At 46.9% G+C, this 26,443-nt stretch overlaps 2 protein-coding genes across 15 annotated transcripts in view; both read left to right on the top strand.

Annotated features, from left to right (window-relative positions):
• The window catches only part of CUEDC1 (CUE domain containing 1), a 62,048-nt gene extending 45,940 nt beyond the window's left edge, over window positions 1-16,108 (top strand). For 7 of the 14 annotated variants that reach the window (XM_083714748.1, XM_083714747.1, XM_083714749.1 and 4 more), the window contains 8 exons: window positions 2,520-2,646; window positions 4,422-4,605; window positions 5,265-5,348; window positions 7,761-7,835; window positions 8,362-8,455; window positions 9,473-9,531; window positions 9,917-9,980; window positions 10,854-16,108. In XM_083714748.1, the coding sequence (XP_083570874.1) occupies window positions 2,520-2,646; window positions 4,422-4,605; window positions 5,265-5,348; window positions 7,761-7,835; window positions 8,362-8,455; window positions 9,473-9,531; window positions 9,917-9,980; window positions 10,854-10,860 (694 nt within the window). In that variant the 3' untranslated portion in view covers window positions 10,861-16,108. Of the gene's footprint in view, window positions 1-2,519; window positions 2,647-4,421; window positions 4,606-5,264; window positions 5,349-7,760; window positions 7,836-8,361; window positions 8,456-9,472; window positions 9,532-9,916; window positions 9,986-10,853 lie in introns of all 14 variants that reach the window. The other 7 variants (XM_083714743.1, XM_083714742.1, XM_083714744.1 and 4 more) reach the window with 2 other exon arrangements.
• A 4,782-nt stretch (window positions 16,109-20,890) lies between these two features.
• Window positions 20,891-25,520, top strand: MRPS23 (mitochondrial ribosomal protein S23). Its single transcript, XM_083714887.1, has 5 exons — window positions 20,891-21,048; window positions 21,499-21,675; window positions 23,350-23,427; window positions 23,539-23,662; window positions 25,090-25,520. The coding sequence occupies exons 1-5, from the start codon at window positions 21,005-21,007 to the stop codon at window positions 25,237-25,239; spliced, it is 573 nt and encodes a 190-aa protein (XP_083571013.1). The 5' UTR covers window positions 20,891-21,004; the 3' UTR covers window positions 25,240-25,520.
• Window positions 25,521-26,443: the final 923 nt, after the last annotated feature.

The raw sequence follows: 26,443 nt of genomic DNA, 5'->3' as shown, positions 1-26,443 counted from the left end.
AAGTGCTAAGTTAAAAAGCAGACAGTGAGATGGAATAATGTAGTATTTAGCAGAAACTGAACTGCAGAGGAACAGAAACATTGCTGGTCTTTATGGATGCAGAATGGAAATCACTGCCTTCTGACATCCCATTTTGCATCCTGATATCCAAGGTGAGGGGCAGCACAGCTCTCGTCTGCAAAGCATGGGGGAGAGAGGTTTGAGCCCCAATTTGAGGAAGGGCTGAGCTCCTGGCCCACTTTGACTTGGGATCTCTCCCCGATTTGAGGAGGCGTGTTTGCATCCTTGACAGCCTCTCCACCCCCGGCTTCAATTACCTGCTCAATACCCTCTCTTTTTAAAAACCCTGTCCTAATGAAGACACTAACCTGTGTATACAGTCATAATTGCCTCTTGCCGCCCTCTCTGACTTTCATGCTCCAATGAAGGGGCCGTGAAGGGGAATTCCCAGCCTTGAGACGCTCGGTTATTAGCAGCTGCGAGCCGAGCCAAGATCTGAAATATAGCAGAGCCTGGGTCCCTGTGGCGTTCTTTCCTCATTTTTTCCTCTCCTTCTTTGGCTTTGAGCCCTCTTGGCCTCCCTCGCGTGTGCCAGTTAAGGGAGTCTGGGCTACTTTCCTCTCCCTTCTCTCGAAATCCTGGCACAGCGGAGAGACCAGATCTCGATGGGTGTTCTCAGACTCCTGCCTCGGCCTTGAGAGTTTGTTGAGTTTCTTTTCATAGAATCATAGTTGGAAGGGACCCAAAGCACCATCTAGTCCAACCTCCTGCAATTCATTGTGTGGAGATTTTCCTTCCACAAAGAACCAAGGACCCTGTTTTGTTTTTTTGCAGGTGCATTCTGCAACATGATACTGACACAAAAATAATAGTTTGCCACTTAGGTCTTCAACCAGTGGGTCAGGACAAAGCTTTTGCCACCATGTTGGTGTCTAGATAAAGCTCGCCAAAGCACTCTATGACGTGTCTGGGCTAGATGTAAATGTCTGATGCGACACTCATTTTATCAATTTCTATCAGTGCTGTGTTGTGGCAAAGGAAAGGCATGAGCCTTTTCCAATAAGATACGCATTTCTGATCAGTCATATCCCCCACTTTCCTGTGGCTACGCCTGCAGTGCGGGAGTTCTCTATGGAGCAAGGGCACTCGGTTCACTTTCTAGTCTGCTCCTGTGGCTTTTCGAGACTCCTCATAAAATGGAATTTTGCTTGGAACGCTGTGGGTTAAACCGCAGAGCCTAGGACTTGCCGAACAGAAGGTCGGTGGTTCGAATATCCACGACAGGGTGAGCTCCCGTTGCTCAGTCCCTATGCCAACCTAGCAGTTCAAAAGCACGTCAAAGTGCAAATAGAGAAATAGGTGCCGACCCAGCGGGAAGGTAAACAGCGTTTCTGTGTGCTGCTCTGGTTCACCAGAAGTGGCTTAGTCATGCTGGCCACATGACCTGGAAGCTGTACGCCGTCTCCCTTGGCCAACAAACCGAGATGAGTGCCGCAACCCCAGAGTCGGCCACGACTGGACCTAATGGTCAGGGCTCCCTTTACCTTTAGCGTGCAGAAGTGTCAGCTGTGGTGAGGCAGCTTGGTTTCTGGAGGGAGAAGGGCTGCCATGTTTGTTTGTTTGTTTGTTTGTTTGTTTTGGATTCATTTCATTTCTATACCACTTCATAGCAAATAATTTTTTTAAAAAATCTCAAAGCGCCTTACAATCTGCATTAAAACATCAAATAAAACAGTCCAGAATTAAACGTTATGGAAGAAAGTCAAATATAAAGTATACATTCAAAGCAGCATAATCAATGGAAGACTAAAATATTATCTTAAAAGATTCCAGAAGGAAACATTACAAAGGAGGTCAAGTGCAAGAATGCACATGTAACGCAGCAAAGTTACCCCCCCCCCCAATTAATCTCAACATTTCTAATGAAAACCTTACTAATGGAAATCAAATATAAAACACATGTTTAAAAGAGCATAATTAGCAAGAGACTAAAAATATTTTCTTACAGCTGTTGCTGTCCTGCCAATGGTGGTACATGGCCGGTGGCAGCTGTGGAAGATCAGGCTTTGATGACCTGGGTCTGCACTAAGAGACATCCAAGATGTCTCTGGCCTCTAACAGCTTCAGCTTTTGTAGCTGGAGTCAGTCCGGGCTTCGCCCTCCCAGGCCAAGTCGGAGAAGGCCTGCAAGGCAGGGAGCACGTCATCCAGGACTCACAGCCAAGATGGTCATCCTCACTCCGCTCCCTGCAACTTGAAATTTGGTTGGGTCAGGGGAAATCCGGTAGGAGCATAGGAAGCTGCCCTCTTCCAAGTCAAGACCACTGGTCCATCTAGTTCTGTATTGTCTACACTGACTGGCAGCAGATCTGGTGTTTCATGGAAGAATCTCTCCCACTCCTACCTGGAGATGCCCAACAAGGGTTGGGCCTGGGCAGAGCAGATGCTCTAATAGTCTGCTACTAGGTTTCAGAGCTTTGCCTTAATATGCTCCCCCCCCCCCCGCTGTTAACCCTGCAGGAACGATATCCAGAATTCCAGTGGCCCCCAAGCGCAAAGGCGGTACCGGAACTGGAATCCACCGTTGCTAGGCAACCTTCCTGATGACTTCCTTCGTATCTTACCCCAGCAAATGGAAAAGGTGCAGGTAGGGTGGATATAACTTTCTATATTTGGGCTATGAGTTCAAAATATCGACAAGGTCCATTCAGTGTTTCAGCCTTTCAGGGCATTAGATAGCTCAGCAACTTGGGATTGTGTGTGTGTGTGTGCGTGTGTGTGTTGCCACAAGCTCTTGAACCACACTTCAGCTCTTCTCAATTTGCATATAGGCCTTAATAGGTCAAGTACCACCCGCTGAACAATATAAATGCTTCTTGTTCCCTGATCTCAGCAACTTAGAAGTCACAGAATTGTAGAGTTGGGAGGTACCAAAAGGGTCATCTAGTCCAACCCCCTGCAATGCAGGAATCTTTCACCCAAGGTGGGGCTCGAACCCTTGACGCTGAGATCTCATGAGTCTCATGCTCTACCACCTGAGCTATCCCTCAGGCCCTTGCTGCTTCCTGTTGGCCTCCATTGCCTTCCCCCTCTTCTGCCTTCTCCATCCTGCCCTGCTTGACCCAGAAGTAGCTGTGTCTGACACTGTCATGCCTCCAGTCGTAGAAGTCCCTTTTCCTGCCCTTTTGGGTTAGTTTTAGGAGCAGGGTTCAGATCTAAGCTTCAAGTAACACATTCAATTTTATATGTAATCATAGTATCCCAGGGGGGTATTTTATTACTTGTAACCGTTCCAGATCAGATTGGATGGCAACCCTGTGAACCTGATCTTTAAAAGATCTGTTTCAGCGAAGGAGGATTCAGGAGAGAGGAGAACTCCCAAGGAAAACCAATAATGTAGTGCGCAAGCCTTTAGAGGCGGCTTCCTCAACCTCAGCCCTCTAGATGATTTTGGCCTACAACTCCCATGATCCCTAGCTAGCAGGACCAGTGGTCAGGGATGATGGGAATTGTAGTCTCAAAAACATCTGGAAGGCCGAGGTTGAAGAAGCCTGCTTTAGAGGCAGGCAAGTTGTTGCTATGGTTGTTGTTGTTTATTTATTGTGTTTATATCCCACCCTTTTCTCCAAGGAGCCGTACATTGTTCTCTCTCCCCACACTTTATCATCACAACAACCCTGTTAGGCTGAGAGGCAACAACTGGCCCAAGGTTGCCCTGTGAGCTTCGTGGCTGAGTGGGGATTAGAACCCTGATCTCCCAGGACACTGAGATCAAAAGCTGAGCCTTTTCATTTGCCCCAAGAGAGACAGTTTAGGTGGTGCTGTGTTTGGAAGAGAGGAGACTTGTGGGTTTAGGGCCAAGCTGGGCATCCAGTATCAGATGCCTGTCTCAAAATGTAGTCTCCCACCAAGCATCTGAAAAGCGTTAAGTTTGTAGTGTATGATTTGGAGAGGAAATGTTGTGGGCAAAGGAACAACACTTTACCCTGTTTCCTGCATTCCTCCCCCCCCCCAGTCCCCCCCTCCCTGGTCAAATCACACACTCCCAGTCCTACTTTTTAGAGTAGGCAGAGATCTGGTTCTCCACTGAACATCTAGTTTCGTTTATTATGTGGACTGAAAAATGAAGCCTTGTGGATTAGAGTCCTCAGAGTGACAGCTTCACATGTTATGTTTTGGGGGAGGGCAGGTAAAGCAGGTAAACACCTAAGATTATTTTTTTTAAGTGTCTATTTAAAAGAAAGTATGAATGCTACAAACCTAGGTTATGCATCATACAGGTGCAGCCATCGGGGGAGTGCACTCTGATGGGTTGGGGCTCTGGGCTCTGGTTCACTGTGGTGGTCATGGGTTTGCTGCCCTGTGAAGCCTGCATTCCCTAGCCATTCCTTCTCTCTCGCTATATGCAAATGCCCCCTCCAGAGTCCGCAAAGCTGCCACCAAAAAACAGCAAGCCCAGGAAGCCAGAGGGCCCACGGCTCATTGGACCAGGAGAGGAAGTGGAAGCAGTATCTAGAAGATGAGCGGATCGCGCTTGTTCTGCAGAATGAGGAGTTTATGAAGGAGCTGCAGAGGAACCGGGATTTCCTCCTGGCCCTTGAGAGAGGTAATTGCATATTTCAGAATCTTATGGTGCTTTGTTTGTTTGTTTGTTTGTTTGTTTTTTGGTAGGAATGTGGATTTTCTTTTAGCCAACCAATTTTATAAATGGTCTCCCGTCCCATTTTATTTATGTTTTTATTACTGTTGTCATTTTTGTATGGTGTGCTCTGCTGTATTTTTTAGGAAACTGAGGTGTTTTATATATATGACGACACACATAAAATAACATTCCTCAACACAAAGTCTTATCTGAGGCAGAGCAGCAAAAGCCTATCAGTATAGAAAGGTCTTGACCTGGCATAGGCAAACTCGGCCCTCCAGATGTTTTGGGACTACAATTCCCATCACCCCTAACCCCTGGTCCTGTTAGCTAGGGATCATGGGAGTTGTAGTCCCAAAACATCTGGAGGGCTGAGTTTGCCTATGCTTGGTCTTGACTGACCAATGGCAAATGGCAGAGAGAGGGCCATTTGAACCTCAAGCGGCAAGGAATTCCATTGAGGACTGACCTGAATGCAAGGCAGCAGTCTCCCACTGAGCTACGGTGCCTGAATGGAAATCAAGCTCAGACCACAGCAGGGAAAGCGCCAAGTCCTGACCACTTGACTGCCAGTTTGTGACACTCATGCATTTCCTTCTCTTACTTTTTTGGTCCCCATCTAGATCGATTGAAGTATGAGTCGAAGAAATCCAAGATGAGCAGCGTTGCCCTCACTAATGATGTTCCTTTCACCTCTGTAATATCAGGTATTACCTCCCAATAGTTTTCCCCCCCTAAAGGACAGATGTTAGCTTTGTGGTCAGCTGCCAGAATGTAAGGGTGCAAATCCAGTAAAAAATTATTCCAGTTCAATCAGTACTTAGGTTACTTTGACTATGCAGGGGTGTCCAATGACTGGCTCAAGGTCACTCAGAGAGCTTTGTCTTCATGTAAGAATTTGAACCCAAGTTCCCCCCAGGCCTTGTTTGACACCAACAGTTAAGCTGTGTATGGGGAAGCTTTCTTTTGACCATTTGGCACATTTTGAATTTTGAGAGAGTGCTGGGGGTGCCAGTCACAAAATGGCTGCTATGGGGGGGGGGGCGTGGCATAACACAAAATGGCTGCCGATGGTAACACAGAATTAGACAGTCACTCATGACAAATTTAGGCTTGCCATGGGAAATCGGCTTTGTCCTGCTGGTCCAGGTCGTGGAGATCACGCAGTATTGATTTTACACATGCACACACATTCTCTTTCTGTCTGATATAACAGGGAACATTCTTCTTCTTCGGCAGCAGAAATAAACCACACCATGTGGACTCCCGTTTCACAAAAATAGCTTAGAAGAACCTGCACCTTTTTGCACCAAAACTTCCTTTTTATGAAGACTAGAGACTTCTTTTAAAAATGAAAGGTCAGCATTGGGGATCTTGCCCCGGGGCAACAGTGAGAGCCTCCACAGGCATCAGTTGCACCCATAGGTGCCAGTTTGGACATGCCTGGTTTAGTATGTCTTGGGCATCTGGGGCAAATAGCTGGTGTGACACGACAAATATGTTTTCAACTCTTGCCCTGTACATTTGCAAGGAAATGCTCATAAGTTTCCTTTTGCTTTAGACTGTTGGATCAGGACTTAGTCTTCCCTGCCCTCCCCCCACTCCAGATCCTCCCCCATCCCATGAGGATTGGGCACAAAATGGTGAGCAACCTTCTCTGGTCCCCAGTCATAGTAAGCATGGATTCCTCCTTCCTTTTCATCTTTGAACAAAGGGGATATTGCCTCGCTGGCAGAACGAGGAAATAATCCTGCTTAACCTTCACTACCCGAGCCGAGCGGCAGCCTCGGAGGAGGGAATTAGAGCCACTGTCTGTTGCTATCACATGAAAACCGTGGAACCGTCGGGGCCTAGCCAAGTATTATAAAGAGACTGCTTTGGCTGAGGATGCTAACGGCAATTGATGCTACGCTGCAGGCAGTGGAATCTGGTCTGTCTGGGCAAATGGGGCATAGCTCAGCATGTCCCCTTCCCATGCCTTATCGCTTACAACTAGTCTGTGGGTGGCCCTGCCTGCCACTTTCCTCCTCCTTAGTGTCCGAGTTGCCCCTTTAAGATCTCAGCAGGAAGATGGAGGCAAAACTAGAATGAGCTGGCTCTACCTGTCTTTGTCTCTGGCGCCACCTGCTGTTGGGCTCCCTACCTTCTGCCCTACCAATTCCCAGAGGGCACCAGCCACGGCTGGATTCAGGGGCAAAATGCTGAAAAAGGCTGTTTAAGAGGATTGGGGCATCCTGGGCATGCCCCACTATCAGACCTCACAAGAGCCAAATTTGGTGTTAAATGCCGAAGAGTTGCGAGGAGACACTCTCTGCTTCTTTAATTATTTACTATTAAGTTCCTAGTCCTTGAGGCTGGAAATACTGCACTGCGTGATCTGGAGAAAAATGGACAAATATAGTTTCCTCCCCTATCATTCAGCAGCCAGGCTGTTCACTGGGGCAAGACGATTGCAGATATAGCACCAATCCTGGCCCAACTTCATTGGCTGGCAGTTAGTTTCCAGGCCCAATTCTGTTTGCTGGTTTTGACCTATAAAGCCTTAAACAGCTCAGGACCGCAATACCTCAGGGACCGCCTCTCCCCACATGAACCAACCTGGAGCCTGCAATCATCTGAGGCACTTCTTCATGGGTGGCAACATGAGAATGGGCCTTTTCTGTGGTGACTCCCTGCTTGTAGAACGCTCTCCCCAGGGAGGCTCACCTGGCGCCTTCATTACCTATCTTTAGGCACCAGGCAAAAACATTCCTCTTCACCCAGGCCTTTGGCTAATTAAACAATATATGACCTTTCAAACTGTGTGTGTGCCGGGGTGTGTGTTGTTTTTTGTTACTACGTTACGTATTTTTGTGTTTTTATATCGCAAACCGCCCTGTGATCCTTGGATGAAGGACAGGGTAGAAATTTAAAAAGAATGATAATAAATGGCAACATGCCTAACATGTTTAATCCCCTCTCTGTTTTTCAAAATGCACACGATCGGCTTTCCAGCCACAATACCCCCCGACTTTTAGCATTTTGTCTTAACTGCACACTAAAAAAAAAAACACACCTTGAAAATTTGCCTCTGTTTCCTCAGCGTTGCGTTTTAATCCCGAGTTTGTTTTGCCTTCCAGACGATGTAGCTCGCTCCAGTGGTGCCGTCTCCGATGATGCCTTATTCAGGGACAAATTAAAACACATGGGGAAATGTGAGTTGTGTCATGGTGGGCAGCATGGCTGGATCTGGAGCTGCGGTGGGATTTCCCCCACCGGTCTGCATGAGTGAATGTATCGTAAATGCTGCACTAGACCACTGAATTACTTTGACAGTATATGGGAATCTTAATACCTGCCTGTTACTGACTGGAGTTTTTGGGAGGGTGCATGTGACCCTTGCAGTATACAATGCAGGCAGGAGCTTTTGCCAGCACAGAGGGGTGAATGGGGATGACTGCACAGTCAGCTCAGGCTTTTGGATCCATTTTCCTGGCCACGACATTTGGCAGAAAGCTAGGTGCGGAATTCAGTATCCCGAGAAGATCACGTCTTTTATTTTAAACAGGTTCCCAGTCTTTAAGGCTAGAACCTAACCCTAATTTCAAAAGCCAGGGTTTTGAGTAGGGTTTCTAGTGGTCTTTGATTTAACAATCCCTAGAGATACTGCATGGTTACATCCTCTTTCTCCTTTAAAAAACAACCACAAACCTTTATTTCCACCCCGCCCCTCCTTTCCAGCTACACGCAAGAAGCTCTTTGAACTTGCCAGGGCTTTCTCAGAGAAGACCAAAATGAGGAAATCGAAAAGAAAACAGTTGTTGAAGCATCAAGTGTATCCTTCCATGTGAAGTCTTGCTATTGTGTCTTGAGGGTGCTAAAATCCCTGCAGTTCCGAGCACATTTAAAGTACATGGTTTTCCCCGAAGAACCCTGGAAAGTGTACTTTTACCCCCACCGTTACAGTTCCCATGGTTCTTTGGGGAAAACCATGTGTGTAAAATACGCTTTAAATGTTTGATGTGCATGTGACCCTCAGAACCCCACCCCCTTGCATTCTAGTGTGAGGTTGGCCATGCCAGCCAAATTATGTTGCTGGCACAGAGCTGGCTTTCTGCACTCAGGTTCCTTGGGGCATGGCCCAGGGGTCAAGAGGGGCCTCCCTTTGGGTTTTCTCCACTGTCCATGCCTACCCCAAGAGCAACCAGTGAGCTTTGTGCTTGAACAGGGAGTTGAACTCATTTCTCCTCCTCCAACTTGCAAGTCACCGTGCTAAATCCCTGTGCTGTGATAGACTTCAGCAGCTCAGCTGAAAATGTAATAGACCTAGATTTACAACACACTTTGCTTGTTCTTGCTGATGTCACCATCAGCACCAGCCGTGGTTGGTGTTCACTGGCAATGGTAGGGCTGATGGCAGGGAAACCAAACAGGAGGCAGAGCCAAGGAAAGGCAGGGCCTGCTCATTCTAGTTTTGTCCCCATCCTCATCCCTGCTGTATACGTAGTTGTGAACCTGCTTCTTGATCTCAGAATTATGGTATTTAAAGAGGTGGCCAGGTGCAGAGAGAACAAACAGCTTTCCAAAATATATAATAGGTGATGACGATGCAGTGTGTCTTGCGAATCTTTGGATTCCCAGTTGAGTTTGCAGATCACTGAGTGAAAGACAATCTTGCACATGTGTGTGCGCACACACAGAGGAACCCTAGCTTTGGCTTCTACTCTCCCAAGGCTGAGCCATAGCCATGTAAATCATGGTTCTGGAGCTCAGATAATCTGAGGCCTGGCATAGATTGTGCCCTCAACATGCCATTGGTTTCCTCTTTTTCCCTCCTTAATTGCAAGTGCAGGATGGGAACAGCAGCTTCGACAGCTAATCTTCTTGATGACGTTGAAGGACATTCATGCGGTAAGGCGAGAGCCCTGTGTCTAACGTGAGTGCTACCTTTGGGTTGGTCCCAGCTAAGCTCAGTGTGCTGATTTACTTGTGATCTCAGCTCATAAGGCTACTGCTTGGACTGATTTCACCTTTTTAAGATCCTTTCAAACTGTATATAACGATGCCTGATCCTTTATTGGTGTAGACTTCTGCATAGCTCAAAAACCTTGCCCTATATCTTCACCTGTGGAGGCTGGTCTAACACAAGATTTCGCAGTCCCCCTGCTTATTCTGTGCTCTCTCTCTCTCTCGTTCGTTCTGTGGGGCCCATGTGACAGCAGCTCCACGTAACTGCAGAGTGAGCTGCTTCTCACCGGCAGGTTTCCATATTCTCTTGCGTTCCTCTGCCTTTCAGATGAAGAAGGCCAAGCAAGAAGGCGACAGCTACACACAGAAGATGAAACATCAAAAGAAGCACAGTAAGGTGAAGAGTATTTGGAGATTAGGGAGAGGGATGTAGCTCAGTGGCAGAGCATCTGCTTTGTATGCGGAAGGTCTTGGGTTCAATCCCTGGCATCTCCATATAGAGCTGGGGATGATTCAGTGTCTGAAAACCCTGGAGAGCCACAGGTATTCAGTATAGACTAGGTGTGGAGAAGCTTTGGCCTGCCAGATGTTGCTGAACTACAATGCCCATCACCCTTGACTGTCAGCCATGCTTACCCCGGGATTATGGGAGGAAGTTCAACAGCATCTGGAAGACCAAAGGCAGGCTTCCTCAAACTTGGCCTTCCGGGTGTTTTGGGACTACAATTCCCATCATTCCTGACCACTGGTCCTGTTAGCTAGGGATGATGGGAGTTGTAGTCCCAAAAAAACATCTGGAGGGCCGAGTTTGCCTATGCCTGGCCTAAGGTTCCTCACATCTAGGGTAGACAATACTGAGGTTATATGCACTTTGGGTTGGATTCCTATGCAGAACTTTTGCCTTGGGTTCAGTATTGAATATTCCATTAAAAAAAAAGATGTTTCCAGAAAGTGGGTGTTCTTTTTTTCTATTTTTTTTTTCTATTGACCCTTCCAGTTTGAGCCACTAAAATCCGCTGTCTTGGTCATAGTATGGTGCTAAAGGACAGCAAGAGTGGTTTCAATTCTGGTTTTGGGGTGGCACAAAAAACACCTGAAGTTTTAAATGTTTGTAGTTTTATTCTGCTTTTAATGTTCTGTTGAAAGCCGCCCAGAGTGGCTGGGGAAACCCAGCCAGATGGATGGGGTAGAAATAATAAATTATTATTATTATTATTAAGCTCAATTTTACTAAGCATTGAAATCTGCCCTCCTTTGTCTTCTAGATCCTGAGCTGGCCAATATATATATTTTTAAAGAAAAGGTGAATAATGGGAGAATTAGAAGATGTCAGAGAAGCACGATGGGGTCAGGTGCTTTTGTCCTCCCCTGGAGCTGTCAGATGCTTCTCGAAGCCCAAGCTTTTTATAACGCCAGGCAAATGGTTGGTCCTTTCTTAGCAGCTGGGTTCGAAAACAGTTACCGGTTGGTTTTTCCTCCTCCTCCAATATGAAGAATCACCAGCCCAAAAGGAGGAAAGAAACAGAGATCTGATTTTACAGCTGACCTGATTTTTTTTTTCTACGTCAAATCTTTGCAAACTGCAGAATGAATTTTCGAGATCTTAAGGATGGGTCAAGGACTTTCTTTATTTGTTATATACTGTAGCGTTCAGACGTCTGAACGAAGGGCGGGGGGAGATGCCGTTCAAATGTGGATTCTGGCCTGGTGTTTTTAAACCATATCTCTTTAACTAACAGATGAACTTTCTCCAGCCACAGGATGGCCTCAGAATTTCATTGTATCATTGATGGTTATCGTTACATAATTATTGCTGCTAACAGAAAACAAGCCCAAATCAAGAGATTGGATGGTCAGGATGTTATAAACTTCTCTCCACGTTAAATAAGAGAGAGAGTTTCTGCTGATTCCAAGTAACAACCAGAAATGCCTCACAGTGGATTAATCCCCTGCCCTTGGTCCTTGTTTATTATTATTATTTTTAAAGTGGGCCTCGGAATCGCCGTCCCTCCAGCTAGAAACCACTTTCATCCCGTTGCTTCAGCGTGGCCCCACTCCTAACTATGTGTTCCTTGTATTGCTGAAAATTATGATTGGAAAATAGGATTGATGTAAAGGGTTGTATTCTGTATGTGTTTCTGTGAATAAGGCATTCTTCATGTGATGGTTGTGAAAGCCATGTGGTTTTTGTCCCATGTTGCTCAGGTGATGCTTTGAAAGCCTGGAGCCAGTCGATAATTAAGTAGGAAGGAAGCACGCAGTTGTCCTTGCCCACTTAGGGACAGGCTTTTGAATGCTACCTTGGTGCTTTATGACAAGGCCATATGTGAGGGGACTCTTCACAAGAGGGTCCTTCTAGGACGGAAGTCTTTGGTTCCTCTGATACAGCGTCTGGCTGGCGTCCCCTGGAACTGGGGATGGGGGCAGAAGACAGAGAGGGCAGACTGAACTTAGTGGGGGCAGTGTCTCATTTGCCCTAATGGCAAATGACCCTTTGTCAGGCCTACCATGCCTGTTGCTTGTGACTGCCAAGGTTTGATATGACACAGACACTCATCCTGCTTTTCAGGAGTGACACTGACCATAGAGACCTGAGTTGTTTTGGTGGTTTTTTAATGCCCATCCAAAGTGGTGCCAGCAGCGGAACCTGTGCCTGTTGCTTTAAATCACAGGCGCAGAATGCCCAGCCGGGCTCTAACAAGAGGGGGGGAGGGGGGATAACAACAACCCAAACCCTCAAAACCCTGAATGAAGGTTTGTATGTTCTCCAGCACAGAAGTGACGTCAGTGCAACTTAGACAAAAGTTCAGCCTCTTGGACTCTCTCCGCAGGGCTGTTTTGTACGGGATCCAAGTTTCCAGGGAGAGTTGGGAGAAAGCAGTATTGCTTAAAAAGATCCCCAAACTTGAGGGGCTGCCAGGCAGAAACGGTTCCCTTTTGGGGAGGGGAACTGGGGTAAGCAGAGAGAGAGAGAGAGAGAGAGAGAGAGAGAGAGAGAGAGAGAGAGAGATCCTCAGGATAAGACAACCCCCCTCTCCCAAAGCCCTCTTTGAGGCTAAGCACCCACTAGTTGCCAAGGAGAAACCTGGAGGGTGGCCACTGGAAATAAACAGTAGAAAAGCCTTCCAGCCTCTCTCCCTCTCCCCCCTTCTCCGTGGGTTCCTAGCTGAATAAGCCACCGGCTGTTCCTCTTTTGACATCTATAGCTGGACTTTCTCTCTCTCCCTCTCTCTATCTGAATGCTTGGAAAGGACTCAAGTTCTGGAATCAGATCTGCTAGTTTGAAGGCTCCATTGCTTCGTGGCTTAACTTTTTAAACTTTCCATTTTATTTTTATGACGCAGACAGAAGCCAGGGGAAAAAATCTTGCTGCATAGCAAGGGAAGCTGCTCCTTTAGGGGCGAATGGGGCATTGCCCCCCCCAACCTCAGTCTGTCTTCAGCCAGCCCCCCCAACCTGCCTGCTTTCTTAAGAACAACCTGTTTGGGGCAGGGAGGGGTTGGCCTGCCAGTAGCATTGCCCCCCTTACAGAACAGCAGGGAGGAGAGAACTAGAGCAAAACCAGAATTAGCTGGCTCTGGCGCCCCCTGCTGCTGGGCTCCCTGCCTTCCACCCCACCACGAAGGCTGCTTTGCGGGAAGTGTGACGCGGAAGAGGACATGTCAAGGGTACTTGCCCTTCCTCAGGACACGCTGCCTGTTGTCTTTATCCCTCTAGCCTCCAACAGTGTAAAAAGCCATGCAGACAGCTTTCCCCAAGAGGTGGGGAAATGGCCCCACCTGTTTTGAGCGAAATGACTATATGGGATTCATGGAGTTGAAGCATTTTCTCCCTGCCAGACTTCCTGTGCCTTTAATGCTCTAGCTGGCAGCTAGGTGAGGAAGGGGCATAGCTCAGTAGCAGAGCACCTCCAGGCAGAAGGACCCAGGTTCAGTCCCTGGCATTTCCAGGCAGGGCTGGGAATATCCCTTGTTTGAAACCTGGAAATCCTGGAGCGAGACATTCCTGAGCTACATGGACCAACAGTCTGACCTGATATGAAGCAGCTTCCTATGGCCCTAAGGTTACAGGTGGAAAGGAGGAATGGGCCAGGGTCCTGTTGTATTACTACTCCAAAATGGGCTGTTGCAAAGTTTCACAGCCAAAGTTCCCAACAAATGTCCTTGCCTTTGGGTTGGCAGTTTTTAATTTTTGCAGGGTGGATGGGTGGGAAGGGATACTTCTCAGGCAGGAGGATGGTTTTTGCCTCGGGGTTTCTGGCTGCTGTTCCTTACCGACTTCTGCCAGGAGGTTGTTCTTCCAGCTCTTGCTCCTTAGCAAGCTTTGCTTCTCCATCCTGCCCTCGTTGGCTTGACCAGGACTCCTTTCTCGGAGCCATGGCTCAATCGGTTCCTTCTGCCATTGCAAATTCTTTGCTTCCCTGTTGTCCTGCTTTATTTTATTTTTTACATTTAAAACCTCAGGTCAATGTGGTCGCTTCTCTCTGCCTGGCCCTTGAGACTTTTCTCCAGGCAACACCCCCTCACCAGCCTTCCTTCACACCCTGCTTGGGTGTGTTTGCTTGGCTGGAACATGTCTTTGTTCTTGCTTGCTTGACTGGATGGAAGAGGGAGAGGAGGGGTGAGTAGAAATCTCCTGTATGAAGGTAAAATCTATACTCATCCACCTACTTTTGCCCCCGGTCCCTGCCCACCACTGGCACGTGGCCCCTGGAAAGTTGCCAATGAGGACACGCGGCTCTTAGGTTGAAAAGGGTTCCTCGCTTCTGTTTTAAAACAAGTGCTGGCTGCCCCTTCTTGTGATTGGTTGATAGTTTCAGCATACAAATGAGAATCTGGGTACATTTGTTCAGCTCCCATGAAACCCTGCAATCCTTGTGAGTCTACACAGATGAAGCCTGGGCTGTTTCAAGCAGGTGTGGGGAACCTGGGCCTTCCAGATGCTGCTGAACTGCAACTCCTATCACCCCTGGCCATTGCCCATGTTTCTGGGGCTGATGGGAGTTGCGGTTCAGCAACAGCTGGAGGGCCAAAGGTTCCCCATGCCCAGCTTAGAGGCTGGGGAAATTTCTTTTTTGGAGAACCCTCCTGGCTGTTCAACAGTATTGCAGCCTGAAAGGGCACACCCACTCCAGATGACCCGTTTATTGAGCATTCATACTGATTTGCTTGCAATAAAGCTTATGCAGAGGTTAGACTACACCTGGCCTTTCCTGAATACCCATTCTCATTTGTTTGTTTATGACAAGCATTTGTTTCGATTTGCTCGCGCAGCGTGTTTAACATCTTCCCTGCTAAGCATCTGCTTGTCCCACCTTTTCCAATGTGTTTCCCCATCACAACCCTAACTGCAAAAAAAGTCTGATCTTTCGAAAGGTGGGTTTTTTTGTGCTCAAGCAAACAGAGAGCTCTGATCCACTTCAGTTGCACAACTCTACGCTCCTGGTTCAACCTTGAATACATTCCTGCAGAATATTGGCGGTCTGGATGCAACTGTGGCCCTGTGCCCTTCGGCAGGTGAGAAGACCAGGTGGGCAATGGGGCCAGGAATGCAGGTGGGAGAAGCGTAGCTGAGTCCTCCTTGGTAGCTGGGATAGGTCTCTTAAAGAGAGGGTGGTTTCCTGGATTGGCCGGGCAAGAGCAATAAGGGATTTGCTCAATCCATATTTTCTGGGAGTTTCATGGATGGAAGGGAGCAACTGTTTCCAACAGAGGCTCCCATATAAATAACAGCACGCACACACCCCAATGCCCAGTGGATCAGGATTAGAACCCGGGTCCTCCACTTCTTCAGGTAGCTACAGTGACATCCTTTTAAGCCTCGCACAGTGAAGAATGTAGGCTACATGAGAGACAGAGGTCGGGGAAGGGCTGTAGCTCAGTGGTGGAACATTTGCCTTGCATGCAGAAGGTCCCAGGTTCAATCCCTGACATCTCCAGGTAGGGCTGAGGACTCCTAACGAAAACCCGAGAGAAGCTGCTTCCAGTTAGTGTAGACAATACTAAGCCAGGTGGACTGAGGATGGATTCCGTGCAAGAAAGTTCGCTGTGTCGTTGCCAGGTTTGGAAAGCAATTGGGGAATGGCCAAAACAGAATAGTTTTGTATTTGTGCAGGTGGGTTGAAACTTTTCAGACATTTCCTTTAGCAGCCTCTGGACATTTGGACCAATTGAGCCCATGGGGCATATAGCCCAGAGGAATGAGGGCGAGGATGTCATTTTTAAAGAATCTAATGTAAATGCATTTTAGAGGCCGCCAAGTTGGGCACTTAAACCAAGCTGTATTTCTCTGACCACCAAACAATGTCCTGTCCTTGGTAATGTTTGTATTCCTTTCTTTTAAAAAAGGGGGGGAGGGTTTTGTTTTTTTAAAAAGGAGACAAACCAACAAAAAGAAGAAGAGACTCCTGTGACGTTTGTGTGTTGCTATTTTAGAATTTATTTCCATACATGATTTTTTTTTCTCTCTTAAAGATGTTTAATAGTAATTCATATAATAAAGTCATGTTGTACTCTCGTAATGCTTTTGGCTTTGTGAATCTCCACTGTGGTTTGCTTATTTGTTTTCAGAAAGGGAACTCGAGGCAACTTGTTAAAACACAAACATTAAAAAGAAGTGCAAAAAGCAAGGACCATAGCTCAGTTGGTAGAGCGCGAAACTCTTAATCTCAGGGTTGTGGGTTTGAGCCCCGTGTTGGGCAAAAGATCCCTGTATTGCAGGGGGTTGGACTGGATGACCTTCGTGGTCCCTTCAAACTCTACCGTTCTATGACTCCTTAACTTAGACTGCTCATTTAGAATATAGTGCAAGAACAGATTTAAAGGTCAAGCCCACCTCCTGCATCCCAAATCTTGGGTTTGGAAGAAGGGAGACAGACATCCTTTTTAGATACAGAATGTGGGCTTTGCATCGGCTGGTCTGTAATTAGAACAGTAGGAACCTAAATCTGGCTTACTGGTATTCTTAGGATGTATCTCATAGACATTTCCTGGAAATACTGGAGGTATGAGAAGACTGCTTGTTCCAGTAACCTTGGTGTAGGTGTTCCAGCGCATTAATCAAAGGGGATGGTTGGGAGTGGGTGAGAATACAACGGATATGATGTGAAGTGTTACATCTGGTGACATCTGGTGGACAAATCTCGGAAGTGCTGGTAAGCCTTCATCAAAACATGCACAGAGACCCCGAAGACTAGGCCTCAAGCCTTCCTAGGCTGTGTAAAATGATGCCAAGCTAAACTTCCTGCGCTGTGCTCAGATGAAATCTTTCCTCACCAGAACTAGGCTTGGGAAAGCCAAGTTAGTTGCATAACCCTACTCTGCACAGCACTGATTGGCTAGGACCTGTAAGGTCACAAACTTGCTGCCCACCCCCAGAGTAATTTTGCGATGCTCTCGAAAGCAATTCCCTGCTTTTAATTACAAAGGCAAACAAACCAAAACCAAGAGCAACAAATGAGTAAAGGGAAGAAACAAATGAAGTGCCTGATTCAAGGCTTGGGAGACATAATGTTCAGTTCCCCGCTCAGTCATGAAGCTGCATGACCCTGGGACATCTGCTAGCCTACCTGTCATGAGGATAAAATGGGGTGGGAGGAGCTCATTGGGAAAAGGTATGATAATGAATAATAAAAACCAGAATAAAATAATACTCATTTTGGTGGACACTCCTTTTCCAGCCATGCTTTCAGCCTGTTGATGTAACCCCAGGCCTGGTGGCTATATGTGCCCCCCTGGGTTTCTCTACCTGGCCCTCAGAACTTCCCTGCTCGCCATCCTTGCCTCCTCACACCTTCCTAGAGTGTTTTTGCCTGGCTGGAATGTGTCCTTGAACTCTGAGCATGCCTTTTGCTTGGATGGATGGAGGACAAAGAGCATAGCTGTCAACTTACAGATTTGAAAATAAGGGACCAGCAGCCTTGAAAATAAGGGACCAGCAGCCAAAATAAGGGACCTGCAGCCTCACCTGTTCCAGGCACTCCAGTCTTCCTGTCCTCCTGCAGTCTGGTCAAACTCTTGCTGGTAGCCTCTAGAACACTGTCCAACCAACTTTGTAACCAGAGGTTCAACTGAATAGAATCTGAATCACATGCACCCCAAGGCCTATGCAGCCTCAACTTAAGATGGCTCCCCGGCCTGGCTTTGCACTGCAAAGTTTGCAGCAGCACATGCAACAAAATGGCATCCAGTATTCAAAAAACCCCTCAGCTTGCATTAACTAGCCACACACAAGGCATGCAAGTTCCACCCCGCAGTCGTTCTTAGACTTCTTATTGGGTGAGCAACACAGCCAAGCAACACAGTTGGAGCCTCCCTCCTCCCTGGCCAGCAGGGAGGGAGGGAGAGGAGCTGCTTCCTTTGAAATTTAAGGGACATCATTTAAGGGACATTTAAGGGACATCCATCAATAAGGGACAGCAGCGGGACATGGCGCTGGAATAAGGGACTGTCCCTTCAAATAAGGGACACTTGACAGCTATGACAAAGAGGGCTGTGTGCAAGTGTGTGTAGAAACTAGCCTACAGTACAAAGGTAACATTTACCTTTGTTGCCCCGTCCACTTTTGCCTCTGGCCCTACCTACCAGAAGAGTTTTGCAGGGTTTTCCTTCCCTGCTGTAAAGCATGGCATATGTCACCCAGAGGTGAGGCTAATATCTGGTGATCTATTAAAGTGTGTTTTTCCAAGTTTCCAAAGGGGTATACAGTTTAATCATGGATTGCAACAACCAAAACACAGTGTGTCCTAAAATATCATATAGCAATTTAAAAACAATTCAATAAACCATGACCAGGCTTGCACTGTGCCCTTCTGAAATGTTTTTGCCTAGCTGAAATGTTGTGCTCGGCATGGGATAATGCCTTCTGCTTGACTGGATAGAGGGGGGGGGGGTGTTTGTTTGTTTGTTTGTTCATATTGTAAACTACCCTGTGATCTTCGGATCATAAGGCAATTTAATAGTGATTTTTAAAAATACAGCAACCTCTGACTTTTCTATGGCTGGAATGTCCCATACTGTACAGAGGCCCTTCTCTGCCTGTAGCCACAACTTCAATCTTCTTTCTCTCTCACTGGCTGCATTCCAGCTGTGAAACTCTCCCCTCCACCCACCTAACACACACCAATCTTCAATTCAAGCAGGTGGAGTTGTATCTGGAAGTCAGCAACCAGCAGCTATCAAAAGCTAGCAATGCTCACTAAGCAACTGTTTTTAAAGCAATCGACGCCCATCTTTAGCAAAAGTGCTCAACAAGTCAAGCAGAGAAGGGGAAAAAAGTCCCATCCTTCCTTGACATCCGTAACAATGTCTTCCTATTACGAGATAATTGCCACAAAGTGCACATCTATTTATATTTATGCCGGGGAAACAAAGCTGACAGAAGCCTCATCAAGCCTTTCAGGTTTGGGAGCCATCTGGACTCTACGCTCGGCCATATGGTCTGAGCTTAAGGACTTTAATTTGTGTTAAGTTGCAAGGCACACCGAGCGTCTGTCCTCCTCCTCCTCCTCCTCCTCTACTCAGATGTGTTTCTTTCCTAATGGGAAGAAAAGTGGCATTTGCCAGCATGGCTGTTCCCTCTCACTGTCGCGCTCTGGGACTAATAAGCAGCTGAAATGCCTTCTGTCCTCGTAGAACCAGTTCAGGTGCCCCTTCGCGATCATGAGGAGTGTGAAACAAAGGAGAGGGAGGGACCGTGTGGGCTGATGCTTGGTGGGGCTGGAGGGGCGGAAGGCAGAGAGCCCCACAGTGGGCGGAACCAGAGCCAAAGACAGGCAGAGCCAACTAAAGCCAGTTTGGCCCACCCACCTCCTCCCTCCCAAGCTCCAAAAAGGCAACCCCGAGGCTAAGAAGGAGGAAGCCCCTGGTCTGGTTGCATGTAAGAAAGGGTGAGGTTGGTGGGGCAGTGCTCCATGGTGCAGCTTCTGTAGCCTTTGCCCTCTGGTGGGAAAAATATTGCGCCTAGGAAAGGGAAGTGGGAGTCAACAGACACTCAAGGAATAGTTTCGGAGAAAAGGCTTTTATTTCTACCATCCATGAACTGGTAGAAGGAGCAAGTGTGATAAGTCACAAAAAGCATGCACGAGTTCACAATCATGTGCACAAGCATATATAACCATTCCAGATCCCTCCCGCTTTCTCCTCCTTCCAGAGTCCTGCCCCATGAGTTCCTCTGAGCATGAACAGAAAGCTGTCTTGGGACTCTTGGACTCTTGGCACCCTTCCCAGGAAAGGGGTTTCAGAGTTTTCAGATATGTTTCAATCTCTTGTTCTGGCATGGTTCCCGGACAGAAAGTAAGTTGCAATGTGGTTCTTTAGCAAGGCCAGAAGGCATCAGAAAGGCCTGAGAAACAATGGACTGTGTTCCCTACCTTTGTTGCAGTCTTTTTAGTTACAGCAAGCGGAATGTTTCTGATGCTTAGCTAATGCCTTTTAGCTGCTGAGAAAAATGATTTTGAAAAGCTCTGAGAAGCTTTGAGCCTGCTTTGGTGGGGGGTGACTTTGGGCCTAGGTGAGGTCACCTGTCCTCACCTTCCTTCACTTCCACTTCAAAGAGAAGATAACCAGGACCCCCGTCCCCTGCACACACCCCAAAGCCAGGCTGTCTGGCACAGTGGTTCAGGTGGATGGTAGAATTGGAAGGAACCACAAGGGTCGTCTAGCTATTGAGCTGCTCTTTGATGCACTTTGAATGTTGATAGGTATACCATATGGGTTTTGACGTGAATTTACTTTGGTTCTTTTTTATATAATAATAGTTTATAACAATAATTTATTATTTATACCCCCGCCCATCTGGCTGGGTTTCCTCAACCACTCTGGGCGGCTTCCAACAAAATATTAAAAATACAATGTTCTTTGATATATGATTGTCCTGTCTCCGATTCCATTTGGAGAACTGGTGTGTTTGGGGAGTGCCTTTTACAGCACATTTGCAGTTTCTTAGGTCGAACTAAATTCTACTCCGAAGGGCGAAAGCAATTTCACGCTCACGCTGCTTTACTATTAAGGAAGCAAGCCTACAAACAGTAACATGAGAGTAAGCCAACATCCCAGGAAACATGCATGGAATTATTATTAATGATAGTCACTGTATTACCAGTTGCATATTCTATGGCTGAGCCATAATATTGCAAATGAGTTCTAGGGCAGAGATCAAAGGAAAACAGTTTCCCTATCATACAGAAGGCAGGCAGCGCCCTCTTCAGTCAGCCCAGCTCTTCCATCGATTGTTTCTGCCTGCCTTCGCTCATCCATACTTCTCCTGCTTCTGTTTGCAACTGTTCATCACAAGGCTGTGAGGCGCTCGCGTCCGGCAGGCGTCTCGCGAGGCTTTGCGTTTCCGGTTCCGGGTGCTGCGGGTTGCTAGGGCCTGCTCCGGGTTGCTAAGAGAGGCCTAGCGAAGGCCCGAAGGCGTTATGGCGGGGAGTAGGTTGGAGAAGCTGGGCAGCGTCTTCAGCCGGTGAGGCAAGCTTTGCGGGTCCTCCATTTAGCAATTCGGGGGTATGGGATGGTGAGGAGGGACTGTCGAGGTTGCAGACTCGGGGCGGCTGGTGTAGCGGGCTCGAAGCGAGGTGTCATAAGAGAACGCAAGAAGGGCCCTTTTGGTTGGAAACAAATGTTCTTGTAGCTCAGGTGTGTGTGTGGGGGGGGAACCTGCGCGCCCTTCAGATGTTACTGGACTACAGCTCCCATCATCCCTCACCATGGTCATACTAGCTGGGGCTGATGGGAGTTGGAGTCAAATAGAAATCTGGAGTGCTACAGATTCACCCCCCCCCCATTTCTTCCTTGCCCTATCTTAGACTGAGGACACCCTAACCTTGTTTTTTTTTGTTGATGTCATACTCTTTCTTTCTTTCATTCTTTCTCTCTCTCTTCCTCTGTATATTCCCTTTTAAAAATACCGCAGCACACGGGACCTGCTACGTTCAGGGGTCATTCCTGAAGCCAAGAAACCCATCTGGTTTGATGTTTATGTCGCTTTTCCTCCGCTGAGGGAACCTCTCTATCGGGAACTTCGTCCGCAATATGGCAAGATCCAAGATGTGGTCCCCCCCATCCTGTACAAGGAGGACGAGATTAGAGCGTAAGTTCACGCCCTCACCTCTGCTACACACATTTCTGCTCTCGTTCATTCATTTGCTGATTGCATCATTATATCCCACATTTTTTCTCTCTCCAAGGAGCTCAAAGTGGTGTATGCCCCCATATAATCCTCACAACAACCCTGTGAGGTAGGTTAGGCTGAGTGGGAGTGTGGCTGGTCCAAGGTCACCCAGTGAGAGCTTTGTGGCCAAGTGAGGATTTGAACCTAGGGGTGGTCTAGCGGTGAAATTGATGGACAGTAGATTCAACATGAAGAAAAGGGCTCGCTTCTTCCTGATACAAGATGTGGTGATGGCAGCTAACTGAAGAGGGCTTCACCATGGGAAGTGTTTATTTTGAAAACTACTTGTGTTTTAAAGTGCAACCAAACATATATGCAATAAAAACCATGTAAAAATGGTTTAAAATGGAGATCAGCTAACCATGACTGGAGTTGCTGTTGTTGTTAATTGCCTGTGTAAGGTTGGTAGCATAAAAAGGTTTCCAGCAGAGCTGGACAAATTTTTGGAAGGGGTAAGGCCTATTGGTGACTGTTAACCATGAAGGGCAAATGCCATGTTCACATTCAGAGGTAGTATGCTTCTAGGGATATAGGAAGCTGCCTTATGCAGAGTCATATGCTTAGTACATTCAGCTCTCTCTGCACTGACTGGCAGGTGTCTCTACAGGATTTCAAACAAGGAAAATACCCATCTCTACCTGGAGACTGAACCTGGGGCCTTCTGCATGCAAAGCTCAGGGTCTACCACTGAGCTTTAGCTCTTCCCCCAAATGCTGAATATCAATTGGGCTTTGGGGGGGGGCTGTTGCCTTTAGGTTCTACTTTGAGCTTCATTGACACATCTGATTTACTACTGTGAAAAGGAGAATGGAGGATTAGATGGCTCTTCTGTTAATTATTCCCCTGTCTTTTAATTCCAAGGAAATTACTGGTCGCTTGGCTGCCTGGTTATATGAGGAAATTCTTGCCTGAGCAGAACTTCTAGTAGGGCACACATCTCAAAAATGTTTGCCACTCTCAGTCTCCTGTGAATAAGTCTTTAGTGAATGTAACCAGAAATGTCCACTGGAATTTCAAGTATTCCTTGGAATGTAAATATGTTATCTGACTGTTCATCACCCATGCCTGAACCTACATCCAGGAAATAAAAGATTTGTTTAGAACTCCATCCCAAGTGCTTGGAGTAACCAGCAATAGTCTTGTGCAAAATGTTTGTATAGACACCTGCATGCTTTATCTAAATCTGTGTTGCCAGAAGGCAGCCAGCCATAAGGCTGTCCTATGTTGGCTAAATCAATAATCAACTTTGGCATTGGTTGGTCAGCAGGGAAGGCAGTTTCATAAGTTGATGCTTATGACCCTATAGAGGATTGGAAATTCTAATCTGAGGTTATGGATTAGTTTACTTGCAACCTTTTTGCTTCTGGCTGTACCCACCATTTGCACCCACTACTCACTGCTTGTATATAGTCCCCAACAGAATGTGACCTGACTTAGTCTTGAAGGGTGTAGGAATCTAGCTCAGATCATGAGGGGGGGGGGAACCCTCTAGAAATTACATTTGCTTTATCACTACTGGATCTACATATTTATTGACATTACTGTCTTTATATAGATCAGTCCCAAACTGAAACTTCTTGTCTTATTTATTAGGAAATTTTATAAAGCTTATGGAAACGGTCCAAGAGCCTTTGAACTGTCCAGATTAAACTTCAAATCCACCTGCCAAAGGTAAGTGAACAAACTCTGACATGAAGATTTGCCCCTGAAATGATGGAGGAATAGGGATTCATTTCACCTGCTTGTTGCTGTTTGACTGGTGACGGGTGCCTTGAATTTCAGGTTTGTTGAGAAATACATTGAACTGCAGAAACAGGGAGAAATCGATGACGACAAACTGTTTGAAGAAACAGGGAAAGCACTCTTGGCCGAGGGACTTCTTTTACGCAGAAAAGTGACAGAGAATGTAAGTATTCCAAAGAGTTGCTCTAAAGGAGAGGCAGGGGCTGAATTAAGTTTTTGAATGGTCTTTGGGGCCTCAGTGTATGAGGGCCATGGACTTGAAGACTGGTGGTTAGAGTTTAGCTTTGGAAATGGCCTTACTTGGCGATTCTCCAGAGCTAACTTGACAACTAAGTAACCATTGCGTGCAAACCCATACAAGATAAATTTAAAAAGCAGTTTACTACTCAGAGGGTAATCGTGTTTTATTTCTGTCCACTATTGATACACATTTACTTTCACGAATAAGTCCGGATATAACACTGGCAGTTTTAAGGTTATAGTGGTGGTCCTTGCAGCACATTGGTTATCCAGGGGGCACTGTCACATAGAGGAGACCCTTTGGGGTAGAGTAGGGACTGGTGTTCCAATGTTTTGCTTGACTTTGGCCTATAAATGTAGAGCCAAACTAGACAAGACCCAATACACACAGATAAATTGTGTGGGTGCCTTTAAAAAAATTAATGGAAAGTGTGGGTGTGTGGGATGATCTGGATCAGAATGCTGGTGGGGATTGGTTAAGCCTTTGCTCCCTGCCATCACTCAGTGATAGAGCATCCGCTTTGCATGAAGAAGGTCCCAGGGTCAATACTTGGCATCTCCACATGGGGCTGTGAGAGTTTCCCTGCCTGAAACCCTGGAAAGCTGCTGTCACTCATTGCAGACAAAATTGAGCCAGATAGACGAATGGCTCCAGCTCTGTATAAGGCAGCTTCCTATGTTGTGTTCTTGGTTAAGATCTTCCATTGGCATTAATGGACCCCCCCCCCTTTATAAAGCAAAATAGTAGGTGTGGGTGCCTCAGGTTAGATCAAGACCACAGTGGCGGATAAAGGGTTTGAAACAAAAACCCTGTCCCAGAGTCCTCACTCACTTACTTCCAAAAACTATTATTTCAGTGGATAACTCTGTGAATAGCATCTCATCTAGTTTGGCCCTAATATCGCTGCCCATAGCTGAGGTCAGTAGTGGAGCAACTGCTTTGCATGCAGGAAGTCCCAGGTCCAATTGCCAGCTTTTCCAGGTTGGGTTGTGTAAGATTCCTTGTCTGAAATTCTGGAAAGTTGAGCCAGTCGGTGTAAACAGTATTGAGCTGCATGGATTAATGGCCTGACTTTGTGTAAGGAAGCATCATGTGCTTTAATTTCCTGATGCTACAGCAGGCGTGGGAGGTCTTCAGCCCTCCATATATTGCTGATCTACAGGTCGCATCAGCCCTGGCAAGCATGGCCAGTGGCTAGGGATCAGGGGAGTTACAGTTACAGTAACATCTGGAGGGCTGAAGGTTCCCACCCACAAGGATGCTACAGCAACCCTGTAAGGGGCTAGACTCGAGCTGCTGACTCTGTTTCATTCTTGCCTCTGTCTTGTTCATCTGCTTGTAACCTCCAGGTAGCCCAGCAGGCTTCTCCGGAAGCCAGGACCAGGGACCCGATGTTAGAGATGCGACTCCAGAGCATGCTGCAGGAGATGCAGGACGGCAAGCAGGAGCAGGAGCTTGAAACCACAGATGCACCAGAGAAAGGTCCTGCCCCATCCTAAGGGCTCCACATTTTTCAGTTGCCTTGTAAAAGAAGGGTTAGATGCCACTGAATGTCTTCTCTGTGGGCATATGACTGGCTGGGCTTAGAGACACTTACAAACTAGCGGTTGGCCTTTTTCCATCCACCTCACTATTTCATGTTGTTACACACATTGACTTGCAGCAAATGGATAACGAGGACTTTGTCTCATTGTGACTTGCTATGGCACAGGAGGGCTAGTCCTGCACACTCATGTGCCTAATATGATGGATTTGATTATTAAAACTTCCTTCAGAAGTGTGTCTTGCCTTGGATGTTTGAGCTTTCAGTTATGCGGTGGGTGAAGGGCTTGTGGAGTCGTCTGGTCACTAGGCTGCTATCCTTTACACTCACTTGGCAGGAAGTCCTATTGAACTCAGTAGGATTGACTCCTTAGTGGATAGGATTGCACTGTGTGATGGATTATATCAAGAAAGGACAAACTGAAGTTTTGTTTGCATCCTTTTGTGTGTGGGGGGGGGTCTTTCTCCTTTGCAGAAAGTAATTATGGCATATAATATGGACAAAGCTGATGGTTCTAGATGGGCAGAGTGATATCATGGGGACCTCTCCCTCCCCTGTCCAAATCTCAACTGAGTAGGTGACCTTCAGACAGTTGCAGTCTCTTAGGGATGAAGTACAGCAAACCTCTTACAATAACTTGTAATTGCAGATGAATTGCCAGAACACAGCAATAATAATAACAATAATAATTTTAGTTCGCCCTGCCCTTCTGTTCTTCTTCACCACAGGTCAGTATGTTTTGTTTGCTTGTTTGTTTGTTTTTGCAGCTTGTATCCTGAAATATTTGTGTAAGCAACATGGTTTAAAGCATACTAGAGGTGGGAGGGAATTGGGAACATAAGGAGAGCCCTGCTGGATCAGGCTAAAGGCCCATGTAATCTAGCACTCTGTTCTCCCAGTGACCTACCAGATACCCAAGGGAAACCCATAAGAAGGACATGGGCGTGACAGCACTCTCCCAACTACAATTTCCAGCTACTGACATACTGCCTCTGATAGTACAGAAGCACAGGAAGCTGCCTCATATGGAGTCCGACGCTGGGTCCATTTAGCTCCGCCTTGTCTTCACTGACTGGCATTAGAGTCTTTCCCAGCGCTACCTGGAGATTAAACTTGGAACCTTTTTGCAGGCAAAGCAGGTGCACTGCCACTGCGCTTTG

Source organism: Podarcis gaigeae, assembly GCF_964106915.1.
Source record: "Podarcis gaigeae genome assembly, chromosome: 15".
Lineage (NCBI taxonomy): Eukaryota > Metazoa > Chordata > Lepidosauria > Squamata > Lacertidae > Podarcis > Podarcis gaigeae.
Note: the sequence above shows the minus strand (reverse complement) of the source record. Positions and strands in the feature narration are given on the sequence as shown.